This window comes from Carassius gibelio, chromosome A4 (assembly GCF_023724105.1).
Source record: "Carassius gibelio isolate Cgi1373 ecotype wild population from Czech Republic chromosome A4, carGib1.2-hapl.c, whole genome shotgun sequence".
Classification (NCBI taxonomy): Eukaryota; Metazoa; Chordata; class Actinopteri; order Cypriniformes; family Cyprinidae; genus Carassius; species Carassius gibelio.
This window is the reverse complement of record NC_068374.1, coordinates 31,156,791-31,183,527: the sequence shown is the minus strand read 5'-3', so window position 1 is coordinate 31,183,527 and position 26,737 is coordinate 31,156,791. Positions and strand designations below refer to the sequence as shown.

At 36.9% G+C, this 26,737-nt stretch overlaps 1 protein-coding gene and 2 long non-coding RNA genes across 11 annotated transcripts in view; 1 reads left to right on the top strand and 2 right to left on the bottom strand.

Moving 5' to 3' along the window:
• The window catches only part of LOC127977131 (metallophosphoesterase domain-containing protein 1), a 49,963-nt gene that overhangs the window by 22,292 nt on the left and 934 nt on the right, over positions 1–26,737 (bottom strand). Inside the window, exons 2-4 of the mRNA XM_052581835.1 lie at positions 25,893–26,279; positions 24,571–24,752; positions 6,159–6,384 (exon numbers count right to left, since the gene is read on the bottom strand). Of these exons, the coding sequence (XP_052437795.1) occupies positions 6,159–6,384; positions 24,571–24,752; positions 25,893–26,059 (575 nt within the window). The 5' untranslated portion in view covers positions 26,060–26,279. The remainder of the gene's footprint in view (positions 1–6,158; positions 6,385–24,570; positions 24,753–25,892; positions 26,280–26,737) is intronic.
• Positions 398–12,268, top strand: LOC127977164 (uncharacterized). 4 transcript variants are annotated; one of them, XR_008158143.1, is made up of 5 exons: positions 398–822; positions 973–1,092; positions 10,538–10,755; positions 10,881–10,959; positions 11,607–12,268. It is a non-coding gene; the product is annotated as an uncharacterized LOC127977164 (long non-coding RNA). The 4 variants fall into 4 exon arrangements; XR_008158142.1 differs by lacking the exons at positions 398–822; positions 973–1,092 and adding an exon at positions 8,085–9,549; XR_008158141.1 differs by lacking the exons at positions 398–822; positions 973–1,092 and adding an exon at positions 8,089–9,539.
• LOC127977149 (uncharacterized) lies at positions 14,439–19,785 on the bottom strand. 6 transcript variants are annotated; one of them, XR_008158137.1, is made up of 8 exons: positions 18,048–19,785; positions 16,767–16,984; positions 16,558–16,641; positions 15,785–15,889; positions 15,602–15,698; positions 15,404–15,468; positions 15,089–15,301; positions 14,439–15,000 (listed from the first exon to the last, which is right to left on the bottom strand). It is a non-coding gene; the product is annotated as an uncharacterized LOC127977149 (long non-coding RNA). The 6 variants fall into 6 exon arrangements; XR_008158130.1 differs by having other exon boundaries at positions 18,058–19,780; XR_008158138.1 differs by having other exon boundaries at positions 16,767–16,863; positions 18,058–19,778.

Here is a 26,737-nt window from a genome sequence, read left to right as displayed (position 1 = left end):
CATTACTTTTACCAAAGATTTCAATTTCTAATATAACAGCAATGCATTTTGTTTTCAAATGAGGATCTTAAAAAAATGAATGTTTTTTTAGGAACCCTTATACCCCAGATAATCATATTTGTATGAAAGTGCATCCTTGTAAGGGAATAAAATGTCTCCAGCTCAAATTGGTGGAAAAAATACTAGCCACACAAGTTTTGCCACATGCTTTTGCTTTTCATTCTTCCACAGCTGTGCGGAGAAAATAACTATCCAGTTCAGAATCGAGAGCAAGAGAGGTGTAATGAGCAGGAGAGAGAGAGAGAGTTAACATGTAGAAAGTGAGGTAACGTAGCAGATGAAGCGCAGAAGTGGTTGTCTGGGATTGTGACTATGCTGCTAAAATCAGCGGCTAATTCTGCCTGTGTAACTGCTGGACATTTTTTTCCTCCTTCTTCCCCTCTCTTTCCCACAGAGTTATAGTTGCCGTAGCAACCGTGGCAAATCTTCCTTTTCTCAAACAGATGTCCCATTTAGTTGGAAATTAGAATGTGTAAAAACCCAGGAGACTCAAATTATTTCCAAGTTCTCCAGGAGGAGGGAGACGGAGAAGAAAAGAGGAGTGCGGAAAAGAGAGGAGTGGTGATGGAAGGAGAGAAAAAGAGGAAAAGGGAGGGAGAGGGTAACATATCCTCCTTCTCAGGAACTGTGAAAGTGTGTTGATTAGCCATCGCTGTGGGGCAGCTAACTCTGACGCCCCACCACACGCCACAGCCAGCACTGAAGAGACAGCAGACGGAGAAAGACACGAGAGAGAGAGAGAACGAGATGAACGCAGGATGGGTAAGAACCATTGTATCTTTAGCTTAATATGGTGTATCATTTATTTTCTGAATCATTTTTTTTCACATCGGATGCAGAATACGACTGATAAAGTGAGTGATATTATGTAGAAGGACAGAGATAAACTGAATTATCTTGTCTGTTTTGCAGGTAAACAAATTCAGTGTTTACCAGAATGTAAAGAAAGTCCCCAGAGCTGCGCACACTCACATGTGCGAAGACACAAGCGCAGTGTGAGCGAGGAGTTTCGCCTTGGAGACCAATTTACAGGTAACATCCAGCCAAGACATGAAGCCCCACAGTCAGTCGCTTTAAATAAAAAACGTCTCTTGTTTCTATCGTGTTGCCAGCAGAATGACTGACACTGAAACTGAAAAGAGTGGAGTGCTGGATGCTGCAGTAGTTGGTCCACACCTTAAAGGCCCTTGATTCATGTCAAAATTCCCCAATGCATTCAACTCGATGGAGTAAAGCATTAGAGGATAACCCTTGGACCAATGCTCAAAGTTTATTTATTTATTTGCAAAAAAACAGTTTGTTGCTGATCTTTCAAAGTATAGCCAGTGATTATGCATATCATTTGCAGTTATCAGGGTTAGATATTAAAAAGGTTTTGAGGAAAGAATGGCACAGTGCTATTAAAAAAGAGGATCAAAACATGTTTATCTTTATATTATTAATATAACAAAATATAAAGTTATTTTATATTGTTTTATTCTAGGCCTATATAGTTACAGGTTTTAACACCATTGTGAAATTATTCTTATTTTTTTGAATTACAATGAACTGATAAATACAAATGAAAACTGGGCCATAGTATTAATTTAAATTCTTAAAAAAAATTGGACAACAACAACAATCTGACTGTTCTGCGTAACAATAAAATTTTCTATTTTTTTTTAATAAGCAAAAAATGGCGGTAAAAAAAAGAGAGACTAAAGTGCCCATTTTAATTAATGAATTCAAATGAATTACTGATAACTGGACAACAAGACAACCTTGCTACTAAACAGCCTCATAAAAGCCTATAATGCTCATGCCTGGTAGTTTTAGCCCAAGACATGGATCATGTGTAAAAGCATTTTTAAAAATCCTAAGATCTTCCCAACCAGCTGGAAAGAGACACGGTTGAATAACTTCTCAGTGTTTATAGCGGCTAATTCAAGTGTGTGAGTGTGATGGGTCTACATGACAGGACTAGGCCGATCCCTCAGGCATCTCAGATGTTAATTGAGGAGCTCCTCCTGTGGCCAGCCCTACATAACCGAAACAGTGAGCTCTTTTCCCCATGGGGAGACACGACTGATACTGTACTAATCTCTCCTCTTTTTTCAAATCACTCTCCACATCAGCCGCCACTTTAATTAATTCACACAGCCGTGCCGACCAGGTCAAGCAGTTAAACGAGCTGTTTCATATACATCCACCACCACACTGGCCTCTTCCTCGCCATCATTAGGCTCAGTTCCTCCTCTACTCCTTTTTAATCATTTGCTTCATCCAAATGAAGGGCCGTTCATTAGTCTCGTGCCATGTCCCCTTCATCAGTGAAGAGGAGTCATCAAACACAAGGGAGAAAGGTATAGCAGAACGGAAGAGAAGAAAACACACATCCTCTCTGTCTTTCACTTAACTAACTTTCTTTTTTGTTTGGTTTTGTTTTGATGAGCTTCTTTAATTGGGCACTACAGAGGAGAAGCAAATCCTCAATAATTAAAAAATCTAATTACGGAGTCTTTTACATCTCTGGCGCTAATTATTCCTCTTGGAGTCAATGGATAGCAAACATTTCTTCTATTTTCATTTCACTTTTACTGGGGGAAAAGTCTGCTTGCTTCTTTATCCCCTCCTCTTTTCATTCTCTTCTCCTCCTCTCTTCATAAAGAGCATAAACAACATAATTAAAAATGCTTCAATTCCACTTACATACACACATATTGGGTGAGCAGTACGACTAAAATAACTTCATCCTGAAATCTTTGCTATCTTTTATCAAAAACATTATTAAATTAAACTATAAACAGTTCACAATAAATACTACAAAATTCACATTATATTACAATAATTGTATATATAATCCAAATACTTAAAACTACTTTAAATACTTTGTAATCCATAAACACAATAGCAACATTTCTAACGACTGAAACATGTTTACAATAACATGTAAACCTACATGCATATATGTTGGCAACCAGGTTTTTTTGTTTTTAAATATATAAATTATAGCACAGGTCTTTTGATTTCAGTGCAACTTCATTTTAATCTCCTGAGTTAAAATGCACTTTTCTTAATTACCTTCTACCTGCTCTTTTACTGCTGGTGCATAAACATTCAGCTAGCAGCTTTCCACTGACGATAACCCCCTGCAGGGCACACAGGATGTGTTTGTGTTCACCACGCATCATCGTGACTTGTCACCGTGTCTGTGAGTAACTGTCCGTATGAGCGCGTACTCAGGAGATGAGGGAAAGTTTAGGCTGTGTGTGTGTGTTTAGCTCTGAGCGATATGTGCTGTGGGTCCTACACATTGTTTGTGCTTCACGCGCTCTGAAAGGGACAGCCATCCTTAATACTTCATCCACCCACACCAGCTCACACAGACGCAAACACACACAAATAGACACAAATGACAAATGACTTGTAAACTTGCATTAGCGTCAGCAGAACAGAAAAACACGCCACATGTTTCCCCATGCAGTTCTTTTCATTCCAGAATCACCACATGACAAATAGTCAGGATTTAGGAAAGAATGCAACATTCCAAGATCTCATTTAGCCGTGTGTGTGAAAAGCATGCAGTTTATGAGTATAGGGAAGGGTCCAAAAACCAGATAGTTGATTAGAGAGGTCAACTACACTCAGATGTTCTCTTATTTATTACTTTTCTATTTCTATTGTAGTAGAGGTATTTAATTTAGCATTTGATCTGCACGGTAAAACCCTCTTAGAGGGTTTAAAGCATTGCTGCTACAACCGCACACATGCAGATTGATGTCATTGGCCATCAAGACTCATGCTGTTTTTTAACATCTTCCGCAATGAGCGCTGTGATAGTGTCATGTTTGAAGCTTTTTATATTTAAAAATGCATTTCAAAACCAACAAGTGGCTTTCCTGGTTGCTTTGTAAACTAGATGAGATAAGACAAGATCAAAATGAAAAAACAACACCTTTTTTTAACTGCTTAGTTGTTGTTTTTTTATACAAGTGTATGGCAAGATAGTTTATTAGCAGTTTTTTGTTTGTTGTATTTAAACCTCACTTTTAAAAGCTAAATAAAAAATAATTAATAAATTAATTCATTTATTTATTATAAATAAAATGTCTACAACTAAAATAATAATAATAATAATTATTATTATTATTTAATTGCCCCTACAAGTTTAGAAAATACACCAACACACACTGTTTTGCAGGCCAAAATATATATATATATAAAAAACTCATAACCACATTTTCCGCTTTGTTAAATAAATCAGAGCAGGTACATATGGTCCTGATGCTTCTACTCAAGACCTCTGCATTTTTTTTCTTACCATTGCGCTAAAGTTGTTCTTAAACATAAGAATTTGTAAAAAATGACTAAACTGAGTTTGAACTGCTCTCACTGACTGCATGTAAAAATTTACTTGCACTGTTAATTAAGTACAAATATTGTACATTTAGGGTTACAAAAGATTATAACTGAGGCAGTACCGTCAAAAGGTAAACATTTGATTTACAGCTAAAGTATGTATATTAATACCAATATGCACCCTTTAGTGGTAGAAAAGGAGTCCTGTACAAGTGACTAGCTTTTGTACTCCTGAAGGTTCAAATATAACAAAAATTTTTCTGACAATGCAGATAAAGTGAAAGGTAAAAAAGAACTTGCTAAGAGAGAGATTAAGAGAAGTGAATTGATGTTGCTGTGGTCTCCACTAAACATGTAGTTGTATGGACAACATAAACCTACTGCCATATAACTTCTGACTAGGAAGCTGCTTTCTAAGGTGCCATCGTAAATTAAATGAAACTTCATAAGTGATTGATTTGGAATACATTTTTTCCCCAATTCATTCTTGGATTATCATGTTTCCAAATTCCTTCTGGGATTGTTTCCTCTGTGCAGGATACATGCAACGATGAGAATCTGGCCAAAACAAGGTACCAAATATGTTGCCTACCATTTGGAACAACACTGCCACTTAATACATCTTAAAATACTGTCTCAATAGACAGCTTTAGGAACAGAGCAGCAGATAAAGAAGCCGAAAAGATAGAAATGAAATGATAAGAAGATTGACAACTCTACTGAGCGATGCAGCCCTGCAAAGATCACAAGCAGCCATCGCCCGCAGCAATGCAGGACTCGGCCCATAAATCCAGCGACTTAAAACCTCCATGGAGATGAGTTTTGCCTCAGAAATGAATGTAGCACTTACAAAGAGGGAGATGAGGCTCACAGACACACTTTCTGTCTGTCTTCGCCTATGGTGGAATGCTATTACCAGATCTCAGTGGTTTTATTAGGTCCGCATGGTGTAAACACACACACACACACACACAAGCATGCTGGCACGAGATGAGGATTTCTGTCAGGACATATCGGAGTGGATTAGTACTAGATGGTTTTACTCAAGCTCACGAGTTCATGACTGTTGTAAACACCATCAGCTTGACAAGCCACACACTCTCACACACAAATAAATGCTTATTTATCAACTCTGATGTTATAAGGGCTTACTGTGATATTTGCAGAAGCCGTCTGTCAGTGAACACACCTTAGATGGGCCACACACACACACATACTTTGCACCATTCACACATATAGTTAAAAAAAGAAGATATCATGCACTTCTACTGTTGGTTGTTCCCTACCAAACCAAGCCCTAACCCCTAAATGAAAACTTTTTTTTCCCACTGTGTTTCAACCGTGATGTTATGAAGCGACGACAATACTTTTTGTTTGTGAATAAAACAAAAATAATGATTTTATTGAACAATTTGTCTCCTCGGTTTAGAAACTGCACCCACACACGCTGTTGTGCAAGCAAATTCATAAAAAAAAAAACTATTATCTGGCATGCAGTTACAATACATCTGTGTTTATACATAGAACGCAGGGCCTACAAGTCACACAAACACACTTATTCACACACACTGGCACAGAGGTAAACTGCAGGACATGTAGGGTTGGCAAAAGAAGTGTTAACAAGAGAAATAGACAGAATGAGGGAAGAAGGAGCAAAAAATGAGGAAGACTTGAGGGGGAAGGGACAACACAACAACATATGGTGACAAACACAGTGACAGAAAGACTTGAGAAAGCGCGCGTGTGAGAGAGAGACTCACCACGGTGAGCCGTAGATGCGGAAGCCCCTGACGGTAACATCAGAGTCCTGCAGGTAGATGCAGTTGGTGAGCAGGGACTGAACGTTCTCATAGTTCTCCGGCTTCAGTTTGGAGGCCGACGGAAAGTAGTAGAAATCCTGCTTTATCAGGTCCGCCATAAACTCCTGATCAAACGTCAGCTCGTGGTTCCCGGCTATAACGATTTTGATCTCGTATGGCAGAGTGCCTGAGGAAAGAGAAAACAGCCATCAACGAAGAAGTGCCTTCATTAAATGAGTATCATTATTTATTTATTAATTCATGCAATGTTTCCAGGTTAAGTTAATGCAGGTCTCCCAACACTTTTTACTAACAAATTTCTAGAACTTTCCAAGTCATTTGTGGTTACAAGATTAGGACTTTTATGAATCATTTAATAGACAATGCACTCAAAAAAGCTATTTCTATCTGATCTGACTTAAGAATAACTAGAAAAATCAATATCGCTATAGCTCTCATGGGTATTTTTGTGTTTTTCAGCTTGTAATAAATCAGATATTGATCCAGCTTTTCTCTGGAACAATGGAAATTAATGTAGCACTTCATAATTCTGACATCAATAAAAGCACAATATTATTACTCCCCATTCCGTCTCTGTCTCCATTTTTCACGGTTCTATAAAATTTTCACCGCACCAGGGAGCGGACCTGTCCACGCCTGACAAACACAAAGACAGTCTGTCCCCACAAATCTCCTCTCTCCGAATCAGTCTCCCCGCAGCCCTGCCGATCTGAGGCGAAATTACGGCAAACATCTGGAAATGTTCCCTTTATTTGAAAAGTGTCATAAAAGAGATGAGACGCGTCAGAAAGTGTAAGGCTTGAGGTGTGACGGAGAGTTCAGTCAGCCTGTGTTTTGGCAAATACGCAGCCAAGCGAGTCCTTGAAAAGCAGCAATTAAATTGTGGGCAGGAAGGATGTGGGGGGTGCTGGTTTTGAGGACCTACAAAAATTAAAAAAACAAATGACAGAGTGTACCCACACACACACACACACACACACACACACACACACACACACACACTCACACATGCTTATGTTCAAAACGTGTGACTTAACAGCAATTTGTCTGACACTTAACACATTCACAATACTCCATGGCACCTCTAAAAATCTGCAGCCATAAGCACAATTTTACCATCACTGAGAGATGATTGTAAAAGTAAGACCTGGGCAAAATTTGAGAGTTTTATGTGTGTGTGCCAGATGCTTCACAAAGATCAGCACAGGAGTTTTGGAGATTTAAAGCCTCCTTCCAGAGGCAAAGCTCTGATATCTTTTATGGTTGCTCAACATTTTTGTAATACACGTAATAAAGAACTACCTTCCAGCTCAATCGTTTGCTTTACCATGATACGATTTCATTTCCAAGCAGATTTAAGAGAGTTCATATCTTCTAAATCTAATGCATGTCAAATCCATAATTCAACATCATTTTCTCGGACAGCTGTCAATACACTCTCTATATTGCACAGCTCTATGGAATACTCCAGTCTGATTTTGTTGTACCAGGCAACAGATTTCTTCACATTTCTTGTAATTGCTATGCAGTCTTGTTTCTGCTCGTATAACAGATATTATCTAAATATCTATGTAAAAAGTTGTAGAACAATGAAAATTGTACAGTTAGCTGTTCATTATCACAAAATAAATCCCTTCAGAGAGTCACACCAGATCCCTCTGCTTCACTTCAGGGTCCTGATCACCCTGTCAACTATACATTGTCATTTACCTCAATGGATCTCAAGTGCTCTTTGTATTCAAACTGATTTAGCATACAAAACTAAAATGTTTAAAAAAAAAATATATATATATATATATATATATATATATATATATATATTAGTGCTGTCAATCGATTAAAAAAAAATTAACTAATTAATCGCACAATTTTTTAAAATTAATCGCGATTAATCGCGATTAATCGCAATTAAAAGACTGACACTTTTTGGATATGTAAATGTAAAATGTAAATAATTAATGTCAACTCAAGACAAAGAAACTATTTAAATTCAAAATATGATTGTTTATTGGAATTTTTGTTTAACTTGTAACACAGATTTTCTCATGTAAACAACATACCTGCAATAAATCATCAATATCCTCCAAATTAACTGTTGGCTTGAAAGCCATATTTATTACAGAAATAAAAACACAGGCATGTAAGTACCATTTGAATTTCAAAACAATCAATGCCAATAAAAAACAAAAACAAAACAAAAATTTCCATGTTGAATTCTAAGTGGACTGCAAAAAAATTCCAAAGTATAGTTATTGCCAGTGCTTTAAGTGAGCCGGTATGCTCATTTGGACATCTGTTTTAATAGAGGTTTTAATCTTTTACCTGCACTGCCGATTTTCAGAGCGCCCTTCACAATGCAAGCTTCCTAATTCATCCCACCCAGAGCAGAAACTACATTACCCATTCACCCTTAAGTTATACAAGTGAATAGCGCATGTGTCGCTTTTCCCACTGTTAAGTGTCAACAACTCATCGTGGCCGGAGAAGGTGTGTGAAACTCGTTGTGAGTTATACTAAAGCAAAATCTTGAGTATTTATTGTCTGATAAACATTAAAAACTGTCTGCGGAGGTTGAGTCGTCCTGCAGCCCCCGCTGGCTGCTCATTGGCTGCAGCATCTTTTTTCTAAGTTCTAAAAAAATACCGTAGACGGCAAGGCACAAATTTAGATATTCATTTATCTAATTAATCTATAGCCTATGCACAAAGACAATATGATCTTTTCGTCCCCTTTTTGTTTTAAAGCTTGATGAAGAGAGAGAGCGCAAGTTGCTGCAGCTGCGAGGACAGTGATGCACGCGTACAGGAGTGATTGACAGTTCGCGGCACGGTGTACAAAAAATACTCCGCTACACAATTATTTCGTTATTTTCATTTAAGCTTATAAACGTTAGCGTTACAGAAAGGTCTGATTTACGCTTTATTACGCTGATTTATTTTTTTTTTTTAAATGACATTTGAATTCATGATTTTAATGTTGCTGTTTCTTGTGGCAGACTAAATGAAGAGTAATGTTTCTTGTGGCAGACTGAAGAGTAATCCGGCAGAGTTTTATACTGAAACTTTCCGTCTAAAAGTCCTTCCTTGGTCTTATGCCAACCCGTTCTCATCAGTCTGCGTATAAATAACACGACTTTACATTTTCTATTTGCGTGTAATGCATACGCCAAATGCCATTTTTGCGTGCATATGATACGCCAATCCTTCCCATTAATTTCGGTGGAGAGCAGATGCGTCCAAATAACACGCATCATCTTCAGCGGCAGTGACGTCACTAGCGTGGCTCGTTCAGTTCACCTGATGCGCGTACACCTTCAAACAGGTAAGCAAGGGTAAATATATTTTTTTATTCTTCTTTTTGTAATGATATCACGTGGTTAAGCGTATTGTTTTAATTATTTCAGTATTTCTGCATCACGTTAGACAGGGCCGTGTTTTTAAAGGGCAGTTTATGCTCAAATTATGGGTCAGTGGGCTGCTCAGCTAGCCTACCATTGTCATTAGCCTAAGCTAACCTGTACTGTTTATAGACCTGTTGCAGTTTTAAATAAATTTATGATGTGACATATGGGTCTTCAGCTTTTAGACATGACTAATACAAGCACAACAAAGCACCCAACCCAATATCGCGTGATAATCGTGATCGTGTAAAAAGTCCACACATTTAGCATATTTTTACAATACTAGCCTAACTTTTGCTTGACCACGTCATGTGTAGCCAATACACACACAGTAACTACAGCATATTTACCATGCTTCTCCTACTGTAACCGTAGTTTTACTCTGGACTTTGTAACGCACATAACCACGACATTTACTATGGGTTTACCATAGTAACCATAGTTTTACTCTGGTATTTGTAGTTACTAACACACAATAACCACGACATTTACTATGGGTTTACCATAGTAACCATAGTTTTACTCTGGTATTTGTAGTTACTAACACACAATAACCATGACATTTACTATGGGTTTACCATAGTAACCATAGTTTTACTCTGGTATTTGTAGTTACTAACACACAATAACCACGACATTTACTATGGGTTTACCATAGTAACCATAGTTTTACTCTGGTATTTGTAGTTACTAACACACAATAACCACGACATTTACTATGGGTTTACCATAGTAACCATAGTTTTACTCTGGTATTTGTATTTACTAACACACAATAACCACAACACTTACCAGGATTTTACCACAGTAACTGTTTTTACTCTACACTATTTGTAAAGCACAGTAACCACTAAGTTTGCCATGCCTTTAATATCTTTTTGTGATGTAATTGTAATTCAGTGTTTTTTCTGTCTTGCAGTTACGTCGGATTACATACTCCACAACAACCTGTAATCCAGCAGATCTTTAAAGAAGCCATCTCTTGTCAAATCTCTCTCTCTCTCTCTCTCTCTCTCTCTCTCTCTCTCTCGCTCTGCTAGAATTAACAGGGAACTTCAACTCCACGCTCCCAATGCTGATATTGAAGAAGCTGTCAAGGGGGCTGAACAAGTCCTTCAAAGGATCAACCCTTCACAGGTAATGTTGAAGACTTTTAGTTATAACTGATTTGCTTTAATGAACGCATCCTTATATTATGTGTTAATCAAATATTTTGGTCACAGATCATTTTAACACACTGTCTCAACATGTTTATATTTCAGGAAGGCCTGTCATGAGATTTGAATTTGACCATCTTGTGCATTTATGAAGAAGACCAAAAGCTGCAAAGGCAAACACTTGGTACGTCAGATACATTTTTCTCAGCATTTGATGTTTCTTAAATTTTGGTTCACTTAGCCCATCAGGAAGAACACTCAACAAAGAGCATGTTGTAGTAGTAATAATTCATCCAATAATCATATTATATTGCACAAGCGTACTTGTACAAAATTCTACAACTTTTACTCCTACTGCTGTTATTGGCCATTACCACAGCTCCCATCAGATTGTGCCCATTGTAAGAGTGTTTATATCATGAAGTTTAAATGAAGTCCATTGTATTCTTTATTAATCTTTACAAATTGGTGCCGCCCCTTCCTGTTTCAACAGTACATGATATCTGTCCACACCTCATAGTCTGCCTTTCTTTCTATGGTGATGTTACTGAACACATCTGTCTTAGAAGCAAGAGAATGGAAATCCTAGTTTAACTTTTCAAGTGCTACAAATCAGATCTTCAATGAATTTGGGCAATCAGATCACTTAAAGTTGTTCACACAAAGACCAATAACTATAATGAGAAGTATTTTAGCATCCACACCAACAGACAATACTGTACAATTACTGCTATGCACACTGCAGTTACAGTATGTTGTATTCTGCCATTTGTTGTTGTCAGTGTTTTTGTTGTTCATAATGTGATAAATTATCTTTGTTTCTTCTTGCAGGATTTCTCACAGATTACTTAATCATTCTTCATCAGCTCTTCACAATATCAGCCCATTCAAAAGCTTCCAGATCTTCCTCTCTTGTGTGACACATCTGCTCTCAGTCCTTTACTGCCAACCTCCAGTCTTAGCATTTCTGCTTGTATTCATTTTTCCTCTACATTCATCACTCCAATCTCTACTATAAGCACTCCTGTATATATATATATATACACATAATAATAATAATAATAATTATTAACCATTTATTTGTTTTGCATTTATTCACAATAGAAGCAAACAATGATTACAGGATATATGTTTTTAAAGGTTATAATTGTAAAATAGCATTGTTCTTAATCATTTTTGCCTATTTGGTTGATAAAGGGAAGAAAACAATATATTTTCAACTGTAGCCTTGATTATTCTTTGGCATCTTTTGTCAGGATTTCTGTAAACAAATTCCCTTTTTATTTTTGAATATTAAACTTATGTTTTTTGAAGGGAGTTTCTGTTGCAATTTTGTTTGTTTGTTTTCACTTAGTTACCTCTATGCATTTTTTTTTTTTATCAACTTTTCTTTTTTTTCATAGTGGAATAAACTGGAGAGAGACTGTTCTGGGCACTATGTTTATCTGCGAAAAGTTTGACATATCAATAAACACTGTAAAATGACTAGACAATGAGTGATTGATGTCATGATGTTTGTTTGTTTGTTTTCTATTCCTATAGTTCAACTGGTGGATCTAAGAATGGCAAGTTTTTAGGGTCCATTTCCATGAAACGTAGATGTGATAAATTGTTTACCTTTAATACACTATAAATACATTGTAAATATTACAGAAGGAAAATTGAGTAGTAGAAAAATATTGTGTTTAAATAATCTTCAGAGGTGTTTTTTTTAAGCAAATGAAACATTTTGACATTTATTTTTCACACAGTATATGCAAACTTTTGAGTTTAAGTACTGTACACTAATATTAGTGTAAACAATGTAGCCTATTCAATACAATGGGAATCATTATACCTTCGTTAAAACACAAAACAAAAAAACACCTTTAATCAACGTATTTCTTGCTGCATCAGGGTAACTGCAGCTTCTGTCCATTCACTACAGGAACCCGGAAGCTCCCGGCATAAATGACCATATATGTACAAGTTAGTGTGACGCCTCTGCTCAACTGGGTTGCCATTGGCTTTGACGTTCCCTTGGCTCTCGCAGAACTCGCTGTGATTGGACTATCTTTTAACCCAAATTATAAACCGCTTAATGTTGCAAAGTCCGTTTGACTGTAATGATTACGTCAGTAACACCTTCAGTTAACAATGCAGTGTTGCTATGTCGTGAGAAATTACCTATTTACCGAAATCGTAACCCTAACCCTAAGCACAACTCCAATAAACTCCAAATACCAGCGCTAATATTACTCGCGTTCAAACGATAGAATGGCAGAGGCTTATGGGTAATGTAGTTTAAAATGTTTAATAATTAAAAAAATGGGAAAATGCAATCTTTTTTAACAAAGGGTCATCTAAACATGTTCATTGTGTAAAAATTAATGACATATTTAAGAGGCAGGCTGAAATTCGATATTTTACTAAGTGCACTTTTTTAAACACCTTTATACCACCTTTCCATATATGTTTGAAAACTCTGTCCAACATTATTTAATTAGCATAGCATAAGTAGTTGTCCTGCCAATTTTTTCTTTGACACTATAATCAGACTTTGATTTACAGCCATTTGAAATTTACATTTTTTTGCTCTTCTAGGGGACTCTACTGGGCCCTTGAAGATGGAAGGGCAGTAAAACATACAAATACCTTTTCTCATCATGGACAACAGACTGTGCTGAGTCATAATTTTTAAGTTTTTCTTTTCAACAAATTGTCAATATGTAAGTTGTAAGTCATGTTTATCTTAGAATAAGAATAGAACCATAAAAATATACATCAGTGCCTATTTGGAATAGGCTCCAAATATTGAATTATATCAGGTGCAAGGATACAGTATTGAAAGTAAACAAAGACACCAATTTAAACAACCAATACATACTGTGACACTTCATTGTACTTTCACAGTGTCAATGTGTCATTCAGTAAGACAAGGTACAGAGAGTGTGTAGTTTATAGTGCAAAGCCATACAATTCATGCAATGCAAAGAATCATAATATTAAGAGCTAATTTGTGTCTCTGTGTAAAATACTCCTCATATTTGTCCTGCTCGGGTACTAAACATCAGTAATGTGCATGCTCATCTTGCTTATTATACAGTACTGGATTCATGTTGATCTTTCCCTTGTCCATCACCTTCAGTTGTACATGAAATTCCTGCAGCATTATAGTCCATGCAGTATCTTCTAATGCAGCTTTCAGCCTGCCCTTCATCTAACTGAATGTCATTAATGTAACCAAATGTTCATTTCTTAATTAAAACACATTTATCTATTGTTTACAAAATTAAATGGTGTATTTACCAAACACCATTCTTAATATAGAATATTCACCCTACTTTATTATCCAACACCATGTGCAGTACTTTACTGGAGGATACAACATAAAGACAACTAAAGTAGTGTATTAAGACAAATGATATACAATTTTTAACAATATTAAAAATGGGTTATGTTAAAACCATGTTTTTCTAATCAGATGAAACCATGCAAATGCATGCATGGTGAAATGTCTTGAGCCCCAAAGAATCACATCAAGTTTTTAGAGCTCTCCTGCTTTTCTTCCTCTTCTTGCTTGTCCATGTCCTGGACATATCATAATCTTCCATGTCATACATTTTTTTTTGCAGTTGTTATGCAGCACCCTACAGCACAACTGATGAACAAAAGACATGTAACTAATTTAAATCAAATATCTTTATTGTCACAATACAATGAACACAAGTATATAGGTGATGAAAGTCTTGGGTGCAGACTGCAGCGTGACAGTATGGATGACAAATGAATTAATTCATGAATATATATGAAATACAAATTCTGAATATATATATATGAAACACACATATATAAGGGACTCAATTCAGGTAGAGAACAATATATGTTAAAAATTATGCTATACAAAGAGCATGAATTGAAAACAATAATAATCACAGTACACATACATCTCTGCAGTAAAGCACGGTATGAATTAGTGCAAACAGAATGTCAGGGTGCATAATAATATTGAGTCCAGTCAGCATAACTGATAAGAGTGCAGGGCATATGAGGTTGGTGGGGTGGGTATGGTTTTACTGGTATGAGTTCAGTTCAGTCTGATTGCCTGTGAAAGGAACTTGTCTCACTGTCTGCTGGTGTAGGTTCTGTGATAACGTCTGCCTGATGGTAACAGTGAGAGCAATCCATGGCTCGGCTGGCTGGAGTCTCTGACGGTCCTCCTCACACTCCACCTGGTCTAGATGTCCTGGAGGGCCAAAACATGTATTTAGGTTATAGTAAATCAATAAACAATATATAGTATTTTTATTTATAATTGTTGCACTGGACTTAACATTGATTCTTGTTGGGGATATTGGCCAAAAGAATCCCACCACAACTAGCTCTCGTTGTTTAGCTGTGATGTTTACTTTTACAGGCCGTAACATCTGAGCTGTTGCAGTAGAGCGGTTTGTGAATGCAGTCTTCACAGAAGATAACTGATGGGTTCAGGTAGCAGTGATGCACTCGGTGGCCATTCAATTGATATCTTCATCAATTGGCTTCATCTTAATTCAAACAAACAGACAAAACAATAAGTCAGCAATAACAGCAATAACCATTCTAGAGTAATAGTGTTGGTGAATACAGTTGCAGGTGTCAGTACTCACCATATTCAGTCATTTCCTTCCCAAATCACAGAGATGATGCACAGCTTATTTGCTCATTTTAGGAGCTATAAAAAAGATGTATATGTGAAAAACTATAACTGCGGACTTGAAAAGTCTTTTGAGAGATCAACATCAATGTTGTACCACACATAACTGCATTGAATTCAGACATACAAATTGAAATGTGAAACTTTTCACCTTTCTGTCTTTTCTTTTGGGGCACAAGAAGTCCATGTTCATTCCTCATTTCTTTAGGACTGGTTTGACTGATTTTCTTTGCGTTTCTGGTCTTCAGCTGTAAAACAAGAAAATATTTATTGACCCCATGTTTAATCATTATTGTTGTTTAAAAATATAAATAAAGCAGATATAATTATATACTTCAATCACAAGTTCCTTGGCAACTCTAGTAGGCTCCTGAGTTCATCTGTACACATCAGATTCAGCGTCTGAGAAAATGCCATCATGCAAACTCTCAGTTTCTGCCTTACAACAGAGCATAAAAGAATGTGTGAGTGAGGGAGTACAGCATGAAGATGAAGTGAAAAAGGCAGAGAAATGCAGAATTTTGTGTATAAATTTAACAGAATGAGGGGAACATTTAAGAGATTTAAGAGAACAGTATTGTCTGTTGGTGTGGATGCTAAAATACTTCTCATTATAGTTATTGGTCTTTGTGTGAACAACTTTAAGTGATCTGATTGCCCAAATTCATTGAAGATCTGATTTGTAGCACTTGAAAAGTTAAACTAGGATTTCCATTCTCTTGCTTCTAAGACAGATGTGTTCAGTAACGTCACCATAGAAAGAAAGGCAGACTATGAGGTGTGGACAGATATCATGTACTGTTGAAACAGGAAGGGGCGGCACCAATTTGTAAAGATTAATAAAGAATACAATGGACTTCATTTAAACTTCATGATATAAACACTCTTACAATGGGCACAATCTGATGGGAGCTGTGGTAATGGCCAATAACAGCAGTAGGAGTAAAAGTTGTAGAATTTTGTACAAGTACGCTTGTGCAATATAATATGATTATTGGATGAATTATTACTACTACAACATGCTCTTTGTTGAGTGTTCTTCCTGATGGGCTAAGTGAACCAAAATTTAAGAAACATCAAATGCTGAGAAAAATGTATCTGACGTACCATTGGAAGTGTTTGCCTTTGCAGCTTTTGGTCTTCTTCATAAATGCACAAGATGGTCAAATTCAAATCTCATGACAGGCCTTCCTGAAATATAAACATGTTGAGACAGTGTGTTAAAATGATCTGTGACCAAAATATTTGATTAACACATAATATAAGGATGCGTTCATTAAAGCAAATCAGTTATAACTAAGAGTCTTCAACATTACCTGTGAAGGGTTGATCCTTTGAAGGACTTGTTCAGCCCCCTTGACAGCTTCTTCAATATCAGCATTGGGAGCGTGGAGTTGAAGTTCCCTGTTAATTCTAGCAGAGCGAGAGAGAGAGAGAGAGAGAGAGAGAGAGAGAGAGAGAGATTTGACAAGAGATGGCTTCTTTAAAGATCTGCTGGATTACAGGTTGTTGTGGAGTATGTAATCCGACGTAACTGCAAGACAGAAAAAACACTGAATTACAATTACATCACAAAAAGATATTAAAGGCATGGCAAACTTAGTGGTTACTGTGCTTTACAAATAGTGTAGAGTAAAAACAGTTACTGTGGTAAAATCCTGGTAAGTGTTGTGGTTATTGTGTGTTAGTAAATACAAATACCAGAGTAAAACTATGGTTACTATGGTAAACCCATAGTAAATGTCGTGGTTATTGTGTGTTAGTAACTACAAATACCAGAGTAAAACTATGGTTACTATGGTAAACCCATAGTAAATGTCGTGGTTATTGTGTGTTAGTAAATACAAATACCAGAGTAAAACTATGGTTACTATGGTAAACCCATAGTAAATGTCGTGGTTATTGTGTGTTAGTAACTACAAATACCAGAGTAAAACTATGGTTACTATGGTAAACCCATAGTAAATGTCGTGGTTATTGTGTGTTAGTAACTACAAATACCAGAGTAAAACTATGGTTACTATGGTAAACCCATAGTAAATGTCGTGGTTATTGTGTGTTAGTAACTACAAATACCAGAGTAAAACTATGGTTACTATGGTAAACCCATAGTAAATGTCGTGGTTATGTGCGTTACAAAGTCCAGAGTAAAACTACGGTTACAGTAGGAGAAGCATGGTAAATATGCTGTAGTTACTGTGTGTGTATTGGCTACACATGACGTGGTCAAGCAAAAGTTAGGCTAGTATTGTAAAAATATGCTAAATGTGTGGACTTTTTACACGATCACGATTATCACGCGATATTGGGTTGGGTGCTTTGTTGTGCTTGTATTAGTCATGTCTAAAAGCTGAAGACCCATATGTCACATCATAAATTTATTTAAAACTGCAACAGGTCTATAAACAGTACAGGTTAGCTTAGGCTAATGACAATGGTAGGCTAGCTGAGCAGCCCACTGACCCATAATTTGAGCATAAACTGCCCTTTAAAAACACGGCCCTGTCTAACGTGATGCAGAAATACTGAAATAATTAAAACAATACGCTTAACCACGTGATATCATTACAAAAAGAAGAATAAAAAAATATATTTACCCTTGCTTACCTGTTTGAAGGTGTACGCGCATCAGGTGAACTGAACGAGCCACGCTAGTGACGTCACTGCCGCTGAAGATGATGCGTGTTATTTGGACGCATCTGCTCTCCACCGAAATTAATGGGAAGGATTGGCGTATCATATGCACGCAAAAATGGCATTTGGCGTATGCATTACACGCAAATAGAAAGTGTAAAGTCGTGTTATTTATACGCAGACTGATGAGAACGGGTTGCTTATGCATATTTCTTTGCACGTTGAACACACATAGGCCACAACTGGAAATAAAAAAAAACTGCAACCGCGTTAATTGCGTTATTTTTTTTTAACGCGTTAAATATTTCAAATTAATCGAATGCGTTAACGCGCTAATTTTGACAGCACTAATATATATATATATATTAAAGAAAATACAGTAGTGGCAAAACACCATAGTGCTCAATTAGATGTAAAGCCTGTAAAGATACAGGGATGGGATTTTAAAAATCGATGTCTGTTTATTTAACTATTCTAATTATGCAACATTTTATGTTTAGTTGCTTTGTAATGTTTTCAATTTAGCATTTTTTCCCCTGCCATCCACAACCCTGTTTTTTGAGATCACGACTCACCAGATCTCCTTCTGCTCATCTATATTCTCACCACATAAAGGCATAACGTGCTAACGTGCGTCCTCGCATCCAAAAAAAGATAACTATTCCATATTGTGTTTATGTTGTGCAACATTGGTTTCACATCCATGTGTAGGCAATGCAAAAGTGTGAAAATCTCCCTGTGCATATGTTCATCTCCGTATACTCATTGCCTTTCTTTTCTCTCCTTCTTGCGTTCCCTTTTCTCTCTTAGATTAGATTCCACAAACGGCCAGACTACTTCAAAAGCAGAATTACAGAGAGAATCACCATTTAACAATGGAGTCATTCTCTAAAAAAACACAAAGCAAAAAAAAAAAAAAAGTCTTTGGAAGCAATCAATCACACAAATACAAAATGCCAGCAAGAAGGAGGATGGAGAAGACGAGCCCAAAGCTTTTGTGATAAGATTTTTGTGAAAACGGGGGGAAAAAAAGCATGCCGATTTCAGCCCAAAACACCAAATCCGGACATTTCTGCTGCTTGTTGTTATTAGTTTCTATCTTCTTGGGCCCTTTGTCTTTGATTTCAAAAGCACTTTCAAGGCAGCAATAGCTTAAATTTCACTGTGAATCTGACAGACAGCTTCTGTTCTTTTCACTTCAAAAAGAGAGCAATTAAAGTGGATGAATGCAGGCCCGTGCACGTTCACACAGACACATACAGTACGTGCAGCGAGAATAGCATGTTCAACAACTCACACATACACAAGCACTTCTCATACAAAACGTCTCACTCTTAAACATGTCTTGTGAGCTGCACATCGACATATTTGAGTGTATGTGTGGACCATTAGAATCAGGGCTTTAGAGGTGCATAAGCCCAAAGGAAGTGTCCAGATTTGAGTGCTATTGTCATTTCTGTTCTAGTGGGTGGTCTTTGGACTTTGATGGAGCAAATCCTCCAACCTCCAAAATTCAGAGCTCATCCAAGAGGATTACGGCGCTGTCTTGCGCTGTGTGTGTGATGCAGACATTCTGTGAGACATTTGCCACCTACGTGATACAGTATGTGCACTTTCTTGTAAGTTGGCTGACTGAGAAAATATAAGGCAACGGCATAGCTGTAGTTTTCACACGTATGCCACAAATTAAATTTAATTATGGCATATTGTGAAATATACATGGAAAATATCAGATATTGAGAGTATATGATATTAAAAGATTTTGTCATGTTTAGGCAAATGACAAAAAAATATTCAGTTTCAGTTTAAACCTGTCAGTGTATGCACTGTTGATAAATAATTTATGTCACTACAATACATCAAAATGAAAAACTGAAAATACCTGCCTCTCTTTTCTGTTTCACAGCGTACAGCATTCAATACCCATACTTTGAGATTTTGAAAGATTCTTTTTCTTGATTTCTTTATCTGATACATACATCAAGTGTAGATGATGGTGCTGACTGATTCAATGTTTTGTTGATTTTGGTCATCATAATACTGTTTTTTTTTTTTTTTAAGAATTCCCCTTTGTATTTAGAGAATTTGGGGTACAAATATTATGCATATTTTTACACATTTTTTGCCCCCAAATGAAATTGTTCCATGACCATTTCAACCCACTTTCGGAGCCTTTTTAACCATTAACAGGGTGTTTTTTCCCCCATGCTTTTGAGACATCCATATAAACGCCCTCTTCACATGTAAAATGGGCAGCAATGCTGTGTGAGCTGTGGGTTGTTGGTCTAGTCTAAAATAGTTTGCAGCATCCCATACTTCAATAACAGCTACCTTGCAAAGTCTTGATTTCATTGCAACAGATTCATAAAACAATCTGAGCTGAGCCGAGAGTAAAGTTCAAACGTGGGTGGCCAAGTGTTAAACTATCTGAAGTTAAGGAAGTTAAGGAAGCACAGATCATAACACTTTTTTTTTTTTTGGACAGAGCATCAAACGCTTTTATTTAAAAACTAAGATCAAGGAAGATTTGATTTTGCATGATATGACCCCTTTAATGCAGATTTCTGACATTTGATTTATTTGATACATACTTCTCACTTGTTCCAACCCTTCGGTTCACCCTCTTCCCTCTTTTCACATCTTTTTTTTAGTCCATAATCCTTGCTCAACAGAAAACAGTGACGCTTTGAAGAAGTGGAGAGAAGAATCTTTCTGCCAACGTGCACAAACACATAAACAGTGTAGGTGTTCTTTGTGTTTCTTCATGTGCCCATGTGAAATGTAAACATACAGTATTACGAGAGGAACACACACACACACACACATACAGCATCCACCCATGGATAAGAACTCACACACAGGTGGCAGGGCACAAGGTGAGAACATAGACTCTCTACATAATACTGCATGTCTAGATATAGTTGTACAAAACAACAGATAGAGAATTGAAATGATGGTGAAATTTTCTCATTATGTACTCAGTATTTCCTCTTCAGAATGTTTTTACTCTCTGAAAAATGTTACTTTCTTGTTTGTACATTAGAAAATTTCAGTTTACTCCTAATCATACTACAAAATAACGTAAGCATAGAGTTGTATGGGCTGCATTTGTAGTGCTTTTGTTTCCATTTTAGATCCTGACAGATCATAGTCACTATGAATCGCTCATTTAATGGAAAAGAGAAATTCATTTTTAAAAAATTCTCCTTTTGTTTTCCATTTGAAAATAAAAGCATACAATTAAATAAAATAGGCTATCTATTCCTATTATTACTTTTTAAATTAATATTCAATGTATAATCTGCATTAATCTTCTTTAATTTGCAAGAAAAGCATTTATGAAAAAGTTTTAAAATGTTACAGTACTAAACTAATAATATGCCATACACACAGAGATCCATAGACACAAATTATTCAACCGCAAAAATACACAAAGATTTAATGTGAGCTGTCAAGCTTTCTCGTTTATAATCCATAGCTAAACCTTCAGCTAAGTAAACCCATGGCAGGGTGGGGAAAAAAAAAACGGAAAAAAAAAGAGCTGTTGAGCTTGAAAGGAGAGAAAGAGAGAGCACATTAAAGTTTCATGATGGTTTTCTCTCCAGATACAGACCAGAGAAGGGAGAATGGAGGGAAAACTCCAAAGTTGAGGAGAGAGAGGAAAAAGAAATGGAGTTAGAAAGGTGTAAACTTTTTTCCCAAGATTCTTCCACCCCACACACATCTCACAGCCCACGCAGCTGTCACATCACCATTGAGCTAATCTATTATTCATAATGTGGACAGGACAAAACAAGATGGGGGAACTACTGAACCTTCCTGACCTGAAGAAAGAGAAGCATAGGCTATTATCTATTTCAACCTGCTTCTCTAACCCTGGTCTGCACATAATGACTTAGAAAAAGAGTATGAGAAACAATAACAGATTCACACTCAAAAATTCAGCCTTGGCTGTGCGCAAATTATCTTAAACGTACAGAAAACAACAGTGAAAAACCTTCAAGAGCTCAAACAAGCAAACTTCATCTCAAATTGGACTTGACTACTACTAGAGTCTGGACTGACATAACATAAAATAACTATTGATTGTGTTCTTCAGCAAAACACCCAGCCAGTACAGCAGATTTCAGCCACGTCTATGATCTCCAGGAAGGTTGTAGTAACACTTGTGATTACTGGGAATTCATGTCAGATATATCCTTTACACAGTTCTTGATAAAGCCAAGAAATGATCCTGAAGCATGCTCTCCAGTCAGTGTAAGCCCGAAGGTTACAAAGGCACTGTTTCTCCTGCTAGTACAGTTGTTCAGCAGGCAAATGATTTAAGACTGATAAACATACACGGAGACCTGTGAAGATACAGATCTGCTTAAAATCACACAGCTTTAACTGCGCTCCAACACTTCTGCTAAACATTCATTTATTAGCATTGTTAATTTATGAACATCTGTACTTCCTAACGGTTTCTTCGTTCGAATTCAAATTAACTGCTTGGGCAGACAAACCGGCAAATGAGACTATGCTGTAATCATTTCTCACATGAGTGAAAAAACTGTATTTTTGTCATCTAGTCAAAAGACAAAAAAGCTCTTTTCACAAAGAGTAAACAATTTAAAAAGTACATTATGTAAAAAGGTATTAAATGGGCAATAATAGTTCATAATGGACATCTACAGTTCACAAGTGTGGTCAAATGGTCAAAAGACTGCAACAATAATATAATCATGAGTGATGTAAATCTTACCGACAAAACTTTTGAACAATATTTCAATTAATAAATCAGTTAATCATTTATATGATTTTTTTTTACTGTGGAAAGTCTATAAATGAAGGTAAAGAAAGCACATTATTACAGCAGATTAGTCAATTATTACATAGACATAACATAAAGTGGCTTTAGAAGACAACCAATTATGTATTTCCATATCACTGATCATAACTCTTATCAGTCTAGTCCACAGCAATCCATTTTGCAATGTTTTTGTGTATCTTAACAAACACAAGACAGACATTTTTGATTGCTGTGACACATCTTACTGTTTATTCCCAGTATCTCACACCATGAGCACCATTTTATTATAGCTTTCCAGATGCTAAAACACAAAATATAGTAACAACTATAACACATAACACAAGTTTTCTGAGCTATTATACAAATCTCTGTTATACCTGATAACTAGAGTTTGGATCCACATTATTCATTATACTTTGAGGTCTAAGGTGATGCTCCATTATTAAAGTTCCCAAACTGGCTGAAATATTAAAGCTTACAGCTCAAGCAGTCTCAAAGAGCCCAGAGAAAAAAAAAGAGGAAAACAGATTTTGCCAAAACATCAATGTTGAGGCAAAAAGGAAAAAAATATATATAACTGACAAGGAAAAGGGCCATGAGACTAGGTTAGAGTTAAGAGCATCACCATATGAGGAAGTCCATGTGAGACTGTGTGTGCGTGAGTGTGTATTTGCACACACTTTAAAGTATTGTGAGGTAAAAAGTAAATCATATCTCTGAGGATTGTTGCTGGATAAAGACAGGTGTGAAGCATGTGTGCTGCGAGTTCTCTCAGATACACAGGAGCAAAGATACAGAGACGAGAAAAAGAACCACGTTATAAATATTTATACAGAGACAAAACGCGAGAACAAACGCGAGAACTTCCTTTTTGGCACAGGGACGGCGTGCCTGAAAGAAAGAGAGAGGCAGGAAAGCAGAGAATCAATAGCGGGAAAGAAGATGAGACACACGAGCGGGAGTCGTAATCTTACTGGTATCTCCTGCACCCCGCTGACTAACCTTCATACATCCATCCAGATCTCCTGCTTTCTATTCCCCTCTCCTGAAACACCACCAGTCATGCTTCTGAGTCTCTTTATTTATTACAGATCCATTCTTACTTTTTTTGGACACGTGTACAGAGAAGTTACAAATAAAAAAAGGTATCATGACAATGACCTCTACATGCTTCTGATGGTCTAGAAGATAAACATCTTAAACCTCCATATTCTCCTTGTGATAAAATGACTTAAAAGGTTTTTGCATTCAAAATTATTTTATCAAAGGCTTTTTATTCATTGAGATGCAATAACATCTACTGTAGCTGACATCACAAAGCTATGAATGTTCAGAATGAGCTGTTCTGCATCTGAGTTACAATAAACAGTATTTTTGGACTGGTACTTTGTTTTCATAGTACACAAACTAGGCTTCTGCAGATCATTCACAGATCTTCACACATCCCACATACGGTATTGCATGTTCACTTACTTTGGCTAATCTGAATATGCTTTTTTGCTAAGAATATGACTGCAGCTCTCTCAGCTCCGTTTAATATATTTTATCATATTTAAAGGCACAAAATCAGTGCAGAAAAATTCTTTAAAGAGTATGCAGATTTAGTCAGAGATCCCATAAATGTATTGTGTACATTTCCTTTATCTGATTTTATCTGACAAACGGTTTCTTAAAGAAGAAGAAAAAAATCTCACCAAGCCAGTCGTTAAACTTCTTGACTTCGCTGGGCAGGCCGAGCTCTGTGAAGTCTCCAGTGTGCAGTAAGACGTCACCGTACGGCATCTGAATAGTGTCAGTGCGCGAGTGTGTGTCGGAGATACAGACAAACCGCGTGTAGCCCGGGGGCTTGGGGCTGTCGTGGGGTAACGGATCTACCCTGTGGAAAGATAGAGGGAGAGAGAGAGGTGTGGCAATACATAAGGTTATATATCGTTCCCTCACGGCTTCACGGTTTTATTTGCAGAAACGTGTCTCTGAGGAACAAAGCAGAGTTTTGAATAAGAATGGCCCACTTTAGAGCATCTCCTTCTGGGTCGACCACACAGACTCTACCTACAACACACACGCAGACATTCATGCACATTTGCAGATATATAGTTGTGACCTGTTTTCCTTTGTAAATTAGTATGAATAAATATAAGTTAAGGAAACAATGAAAAAAATCCACTGATGGACAACAGCATGTGCAAAACCACACATATTTTCAAAAGCAATTAGCTAGTTAGTTTCCTGCATGATTGGTCAAGTCAGGTCATGTTTATTAATATAGCACTTTGCACAATATGAATGCAAAAGAAACAATATGAGACAAATTCAAATTATGTTGTAAAGCAGCTCTATAAAAGACAACAGTGGCATTATTCCCCTAGTTATTAGTCAAACAAAAAAGCTCTCTTCAAGAAACCCACAATTATGAAAAATCTCTAGTTCTCAAATGGTTGATTTCAGTTTCAGTTTTCGGCGTTTTAAAAATTCAATTCAATTCAATTCAATTCAAGTTTATTTGTATAGCGCTTTTTACAAAATAAATCGTTACAAAGCAACTTTACAGAAAATTATGTTTCTACAAATTTAGTAGTAGCTAGTAGTTTGTGCACATTTGACAGGATTTTAGAAAAAATAAAAATAATACAAGACGTAGTCAGCTAGACGATGAACTATCAATATTATTAATTAAGTTAGTTATTATATGATTCAGTCACACATTTAGCAATAATTGTTAGTTCTGTTTGTTGATTCAAGGTAGCAAAAACACAACGCTTAAACAAAACGCTTTTATGCTTAAAAGACAGCATAATTTTTAAAGCAGCATGTCCATCTAAATATCAATGGCTGTAGCGGCGGTGCTTTAAAGGTGTTGAACATCCCAGTGAGAGAAGTTTAACATGCTAACTGACAGCTAAAGCAATGCATGTTGTCAGAAAGCAAACTAAAGTGCTGCTGCTTATAATCTAAAAAAGACACTTTTTGGACTAGCTGACCAAAGCGGCCCATACCAAATGAGTGAGTTTCTTACATGTGGACGTGGGGCGGCTGGAAGCGACCCTGGTTGATGTTGTAGAAGGTGAAGGCTTGAGTCGGATTGGAGCTGTATTCGTCCACCTCTACAACTCCTCTTCCTCCTCTCTGCGACTGTTGCTGCTGTCGTCGGGCTGCCATGATTTCGGAAAGTGTGAAAGCCATGGCAACACACACACACTGTGACTTTCTCTCTCACACACGCACTTGTCTGCGGTGCTCAGTTAAAGGGTTTCCACTTTAGCTGGGCTCAGGTGGTCTAGTGCAAGTCTTTGGGACGGTCCAGGACCGTATTCAGTGGTTGGCCCACCGTACAGATCCGCTGCTGGGATAGCGAGCCTGCATCCTTCCCCTCAATCACAATACACCAGTGGCCACAATACACCTGAGAAAAAAAGGCATGAGAAACAAGATAAAGGGAGGTTTGAGCGGTGACAGCCGCATATTATCAAAACCCACAATCAGACGTGCAGTTGATGGCGGTATGTCCCACTCTCCTGTGTGTCAGCTCCGAGATCTTAAACAAAGCCATGGTAACCATTCTGCCATAATTTCCATTACTAGCAATAGAGTTCCCTGTACTTTTAAGATGTCAAAAAAAAAAAAAGATGCAACACAACAGAGACAATTGTTTGAGGGAAAAAAAGAGGACACAAAAGCCCTCTGAAAGAAAGGGGAGCAAAATTTTTATTTTTAACTGAAATAACAAGGAGGGGAGAAGCTGAAAGCATTCTACTCCACTCCTTGAGAAAAACATGAGTGCTCAAACCATTAAGAAACACCTAAAACATCGTAAGATATGTAGAATAAAAGGAATAACACTTCATAAAGATAGATGATGAC